This window comes from Suricata suricatta, chromosome 9 (genome assembly GCF_006229205.1).
Source record: "Suricata suricatta isolate VVHF042 chromosome 9, meerkat_22Aug2017_6uvM2_HiC, whole genome shotgun sequence".
NCBI classification, from domain to species: Eukaryota; Metazoa; Chordata; class Mammalia; order Carnivora; family Herpestidae; genus Suricata; species Suricata suricatta.
This window is the reverse complement of record NC_043708.1, coordinates 4,113,736-4,120,240: the sequence shown is the minus strand read 5'-3', so window position 1 is coordinate 4,120,240 and position 6,505 is coordinate 4,113,736. Positions and strand designations below refer to the sequence as shown.

Below are 6,505 nucleotides of genomic sequence, written 5' to 3'. Positions count from 1 at the left end.
CGGGCAGGGAGGGCGCGGCGTCCGGTGAGGGCAGCGGGCCGCCCCGGCGCAGCCCCCGGGCCCGGGCTCAGCGGCTTCTCTCTGGTCTCTCCCGGACAGTGCACGTTCGAAGGCTGCGGGAAGCGCTTCTCACTGGACTTCAATTTGCGCACACACGTGCGCATCCATACCGGGGACAGGCCCTACGTGTGCCCCTTCGACGGCTGCAATAAGAAGTTTGCTCAGTCGACTAACCTGAAATCTCACATCTTAACACACGCTAAGGCCAAAAACAACCAGTGAGAAGAAGCACGGAGAAGACCCTTCCGAGCCCGGGGAGCCCCTTCCCTCCAGGAGCGGGGTCGGGAGCGAGTAACGCCTCTCCTTTGTATATTGTTTCTAGGAAAGAATTTTAAAAATGAATCCTACACACCTAAGGGACATGTTTTGATAAAGTAGTAAAAATTAAAAAAAAAAACTTTAATAAGATGACATGGCTAAGATACTCTATCTTGCTCTGTAATCTCGTTTCAAAAACACGGTGTTTTTGTAAAGTGTGGTCCCGACAGGAGGACAATTCATGAACTTCGCATCAAAAGACAATTCTTTATACAAACAGTGCTGAAAACGGGACTTCTTTTCACATTCTTATAAATACGAAGCTCACCTGTTGCTTACAATTTTTTTAATTTTGTATTTTCCAAGTGTGCATATTGTACACTTTTTGGGGATATGCTTAGTAATGCTACGTGTGATTTTTCTGGAGGTTGATAACTTTGCTTGCAGTAGATTTTCTTTAAAAGAATGGGCAGTTACATGCATACTTCAAAAGTATTTTCCTGTAAAAAAAAAAAGTTATATAGGTTTTGTTTGCTATCTTAATTTTGGTTGTATTCTTTGATGTTAACACATTTTGTATAATTGTATCGTATAGCTGTATTGAATCATGTAGTATCAAATATTAGATGTGATTTAATAGTGTTAATCAAATTTAAACCCATTTTAGTCACTTTTTTTTTTCCCCGAACAATACTGCCAGATGCTGATGCTCAGTGTACCCTCGCCTGTTCGGTTACAGAAAGCGGTGCTCAGTTGTAGAATGTGTTGTACCTCTTACCACCTGACGTGTACACCCCTTGTAACAGAAAGGGCAAAAATAAAACAGCGGTCCTACAGAAAGAATACGGCAGAAAAAGATCTGTAAGCACAGTCTTATTTCCTTTTGTTGTCCAGAATAATTCGAATTCTTGAGCCTCCCAGAAATTGGAAGCTAAATAAAGCAACTGAAGTCTCCTTTACTTTTGCACTCAGTTACAGTGACTTGGGATCGAAGCAGCGCAGATACGTTAGTCCTTGCCACGCATGCTGGGCTCTGAGAGCGACTAGGGGACAGGCAGCCCGAATTAAGGAACTACCTCAGAGAACCCTGCCCCCACCCCCACCCCCCTGCCGGGCCCACCGGAGACCGGATTTCGATTTCAGCTCCCCCGGGCAAAAGTGTGGTCCAAACGGTCGTGGCCTGTATGTGCACGTGCTCAAAGCAAGCTGGCGAGCGGGGGAGGGGGCACCGGGCGCCCCTGCTTCGTGGCTGTCGGTTGGAGAGCCGTGGTGCCCGCGTGTGGTGGCGCCTGGGCGTCCAGTGGCTTCACGGTCACGCGTGCAGCCGGATACCGAGTGCAAATTGGCAGGGCGATTCGGTGGTTCAGAAAGTTGTACTCAGTGAGTACTTTCCCTCTCACAGCGTGACCTCCTAAATGTACGGTTATAATTTTTGAATTTTCCTTAGAGTCGAATATCAGACTCGTGAGACTATTTTGTAAACCGCTACAGTAGGTGCCGCGAAAGCCCCATTGATGCAAGCCGCAAATGCACAGTGTGTCCTCGGGCCTATGCTCGACTCTGCAAGGTAATCGGCCCATCAGCCCCTGTCTGAGATGTTAGGTACAGGACGTCCAGGACACCCATCGGGTCCAAACCGTAGCCCTGTCTCTTCCAGCTTCTCCGTTGCTCCTGTACAGGAGGGCTGGTGACCTAATGACCGTGACCCTACGGCTCTCCGGGATTTTGAAGTGCCTTCCGAATCATAAAGTGAAAATTTTAACTTCAGACACTTTTTTTTCTATTCGTTCAGAATCTGTTGTCCATTGGGTAGTGTGCTGGAAGTGAGTTAATCAGAAGACCTCAGCCGTCCCCTGGATAAGCCAGGCTTTGCTGGACCTGGCAGTCAGGAGACAGGTAAGGCCGAGGCGGAGGTCCCTGGCAGAGCCGCGGGCTCCAGGGCACGCGTGGGTCGTTGGCCGGGCCTGGGGCCCAGACCTCCGCCGATGCCCCTGGTGCAGAGCGCCCATTCCCTCCCTCCCGCCCTCAGGTGAGCAGCCTCTGGGTGGCCGTACCCACTGCCGCTCCAGGGGGGTGGCTGTGTTAGGAGGCTGGCGCTGAGTCACCACCAGCCAGCACTGCCTCCCGGGAGCCTGGTCCTGGCGCTGTCCTCAGGACTCCTGCCCAAGGGCCCACGGCAAGGCAGACTCGGGCCACGGGGACGTGTCACGTCAGCAGCCCCAAGAGCCACGCCGTGACCTGCGGAGAAGCCGGGCTCCCGTGTGGAGCAAGGGGACGTCCCCCCTTCCTCTGTGCCTTGATCCCTGCGGGGGATGCCTTGGTCATCTCTTCCGTCTCTGTCCATGTGTCTTCTCTCAGGCCGCAGAGTTCACTGCTGGCAGGGATTTGATCAGGGGGCTGAAGACCAGTCATGTCCCAGGCCCCTCGTGGGCGGTAACCCCCGTTCCCCACAGTGTAGGAGACGAATCCGCGAGGCAGTGTTAAGAGTGGTGGTGTTTCTCGTTGGCTGGAGCCCAAACCCATTTTGCTTGTGGTGAGAATTTATAATTTTGCTCAAGATGTGATTTACTACAATTGGAAGTGGTGTTCTAACCGTGAGTCACTTGTCTTGAGGATTAACCTGATTTGTAAGTAATACCGATAGACCTATTTTCTTACACCCCAGCGGAAACAAGTGCGTGTTTCTAGCGTATGTAATATAAAAACTCCAGAGGATACGTTTACACTTAAGATGTTGTTTTCTATTTTTGGATTTCTTATTATTTCCCCCCCCCTTTTTGGTAGCGGGGCTCAGGGCGAAGCATAGAATTTGTATAAAGAACTGTCACCCCAGAGTGACCTTCGTTTTCCAAGGTGACATTGAACTCACGCTGTTGGTTTCATAAGGTGTTTGTGAGCCGTGCCTAGATTCAAGGCCCGAGGATTCGAGGAAAATCAAGATTTCTCCCCCTCCCGACCCCATTCGGTTTTCATGTACAAGTTCGTTGAAATGTCACCTGCTTGGCTGGGCTTGAGTGCACTAAGGCCCTTTGACAGCACGGTACCTCGGCGCCTGCCAGTGTTCCCGAGCAGAGTTCTCGGCTGTCACTTCGTGGAGAAGAGTCCCTTCCATTCAGCGAGAGCCCAGGGAGACTCGCCGTCGGCCTGAACGGATGCAGCCCCCGCTCTGCCCCGCCTCCCTCAGCTTCTGTCACCCACCTCAATGTATGGCCGGGGTGCAGGAGTCCCGGGCCTCCCAGGGGCCTGAGGAGCCCGCTCTGCCCAGGCGGTGAGAGTCCATCGTTTCTCGTCCTGACTCCTCGTGGCCGGAGACAGTGCGGCTTAGGAAAGCCGGGTGTGACTGCTCTTTGGTTCTAAGTTCCTTCCGTTCTCTGGACACCTGACCACCAGCAGGAGCAAGGATCCCAGGGCTTGGTGTCACGGGAGAGCGGAAGCAGTTGACAGGCGTTTGTGCCACGACCCTGCCAGGAGGCACCCCCTTAGGGGGCAGGGGCACTCACCTAACTTCGTAGCACTTTGTCCTGGTCCCCTTGCCGTCAGTCAAGTCCAGCAGGTGAAGGCAAGCGCATTCCACCCAGACTTAACCCCCAAGGCAGGGGAGGAAGCCCAGATCCCAAGCCCAGCCCCCTTGCTGCTCCGCCCACGCCCTCCACTGCCCCGTGACCTACCGACCTTGGCCATCTTTGTCACCACTCATGTGTACAGGCCCCCTGCTTGCCTGGACAGCGTGAGCGCAGGCCCTTCTGAGCAGTGGCATCAGGCGCCTGGCATTTCCCTCTGAGCCAGAGAGGATGCCAGAAGGTGCCGGGCAGGATGTTTCAGCTGGACCCGACTGGAGGCGGTGGGAGGGCGGCTGGCATGTGCACACACATTGCGGTTGCAATGGAATGTGGGCTTCTGTTAGGCTGGCAGGAAATCCGACTTCCCTCGAGCGGGTCACCCCGCTCCCCGGGCTCCTGCCCGGCACTCAGGCGGTCTGCAGAGGGGGGCGGTGGGACCCCAGCCATGTTGTCTAGGCCGACAATCACTGGTTTTCCACACGGCGGCAAGCTCCATCAAATTGGTTTTCGTTCAAGACTCTCAGACGCCATAAGAAACTGAGTCAGGGTGTCGCGGGGAGGGGGCCCTGCTACCCTCTTTGGGGGCCACACAAGGTCTGCCTACATAGTGGAGGGAAAAGGGCGTCGGTACCGAACAGAATGACCTGTGTCTACAACCTCCGTCACTGTCACGAGGCTCTGTTGGCTCCGGGTGGTGACTGGTCGAGCCGTTTTCACAGAACAGTTCTGGTTTTATTCACTTTCTGGTAACTTCCGTAGGCCCTGACTCGAGGACTTAGCATTGTGTCTCATGTACATCTTCTCTTAAATGTTCTTTGCCATTTCTGGAATTGTCCTTGGTTTCTCCTTAGCGCATAGGTCATAGATGCAGAAAAACTGTAGTACTTACGGCATCCGCACCAAGCCTCAGATGGCTTTGCATCCAGGAAAACATTTACCGATAACTCCGTCTGAAGCACCACGCATGTGTAACATGGCTCTATAAAATATAATAAACGCATAACGTTGTTAAGCTTTTTAATGCCTGTGGTTTTCGTTTGTCCCTCGGTCCCCCGAGCCGCCTTACGCGGCGAGCCTGGCCGCACGCTGCCCAGGGTGGCCCCTCGTGGCTTGGCTTCTGGCACAGAAATGGAAACTCTCAGGACTCCACTCGTGCAGGCAGGAAGCGCTTCCTGAACATCACCTCTGTCCGCTCCACGATGGACTAGCGGGCCAGACTTCTAACGAGGACCTCCCCCGCTTTCAGGAAGCACAGCCGACCGTTCTCAAGGCCGTGTTAGTCCTGGGAGCTCCGAAGCCAGAAGAGCTTACTGAGACAGACTCCAGCACTCCAGGAGCTACTTGGGCCTCGGCTGAAAGCACAGTGCAGGGAAGGGTCTTGATCTGCCCTGGCCGGGGCCCTGGTGTCTGATGTCCTGACCAAGGGCATTCATGTGACTTTCCCTCCCTTTTTGCCAATGATGGAAGGGTGTGCTGACAGTGCTGCCCAGGTGGCTGGCGAGTCCCAGGTGTGCGTGACGCCCAGAACTGCCAAGTGAAGGCTCGAGGTAGCGCTGGGCTGAGGGGTGGCCTCTCCGGGGTTTAGGTGGGAAGGAGGTGAGGTCATGGAGGGCTGTGGAAGTGCGTCCTGTGGGCACCCCCAGATAACCGTGAGGCCCCTGTCCCTCCTTCCCCCTTGTGGGCATCTCCAGCTGGCCGCGGGGACGCTGGCTGAGAAGCTAACTGTGCCCGGGACCATGCCAGGCATGGCGAGCACCTTTCCGTTCACTCCTCCAAACTGCTCTGGGAGGAGCTCTGCAGCTCGGCCGCCTGTCGGCGACGAGGGTTGATGGGGAAGGTCCCAGCAGCTGGAAATTCAAAACCCGGGCCGGCCTGCCTTCCGCCTGCCACTGGGCCCTCTGCCTGAGTCCCTCCGCCAACCCCTTTCAAAGAAACTGCTGTCCCTATTTAGGGGTGGCACTATGCCTGCCCTGCCCAGTGTCTTAGAGGACCTTCCTGGCCTTGGAAGGTGGTTCCCGGGTCCGCTCACCAGTGGCCAGCAGGCCTCCACCCCTTATTCTGGTCCTGGCCGCTCCTCTCCAGCTTCCTGCGGGCACTTGGACGGCGCCAGTGTCCTAGCTGGGGCTCTTGCCACCGGAACCTGCAGCGGCTCCCCACTTGCGCAGAAGAAAGTCCAAAGCTTTCCACCTATACTCAAAGCTAAGCCCCAGCCCTGACCTACTTTCCTGACCTCTCTCACCTCTCTCCACCTTCCCCTGGACGGTTTTCATTTCCAAAGCTTCCCCTGCCCTGGAATTCCCAGGTTCGCTCAGTCCGGAGGGTGAGCTGTGCGTCCCGCGGGGTTTTCCCAGCGACTGCGACTTGTATTACTGCTAGCAGGTTGGTGGCAGGGCGGGCTCTGAGGAAGCTTGAGCCTCGCTGATGGTGACCTGGGTCCAGCCGCCCTCATCCATCACCTCCTGCTGCATGTTGCTGATGTACTAGGCCCCCTGGGTCCCGGCAGCTGGGGTCCAGAGCCCCTCTCCGGCCCTGGCGAGGGCGGGGGGCGTCCGTTCTCCCCCGCCTCCCCCTGCCTGGCCTTGGCCAGTTCGTTGTCGCCTCTGACCCGCCCTCCCTCCCTCCCTCCC

General features: G+C 55.5%; 2 protein-coding genes across 3 annotated transcripts in view; one reads left to right on the top strand and one right to left on the bottom strand.

Moving 5' to 3' along the window:
- YY1 (YY1 transcription factor) overlaps positions 1 to 4,894 on the top strand; it is an 18,156-nt gene extending 13,262 nt beyond the window's left edge. For both annotated transcript variants that reach the window (XM_029950195.1, XM_029950194.1), the window contains exon 5: positions 100 to 4,894. In XM_029950195.1, coding sequence (XP_029806055.1) covers positions 100 to 282 — 183 coding nt within the window. In that variant the 3' untranslated portion in view covers positions 283 to 4,894. The remainder of the gene's footprint in view (positions 1 to 99) is intronic.
- Positions 4,895 to 5,642: 748 nt separating this feature from the next.
- The window catches only part of SLC25A29 (solute carrier family 25 member 29), an 18,195-nt gene continuing 17,332 nt past the window's right edge, over positions 5,643 to 6,505 (bottom strand). Inside the window, exon 9 of the mRNA XM_029950895.1 lies at positions 5,643 to 5,725. Within this exon, the coding sequence (XP_029806755.1) occupies positions 5,643 to 5,725 (83 nt within the window). The remainder of the gene's footprint in view (positions 5,726 to 6,505) is intronic.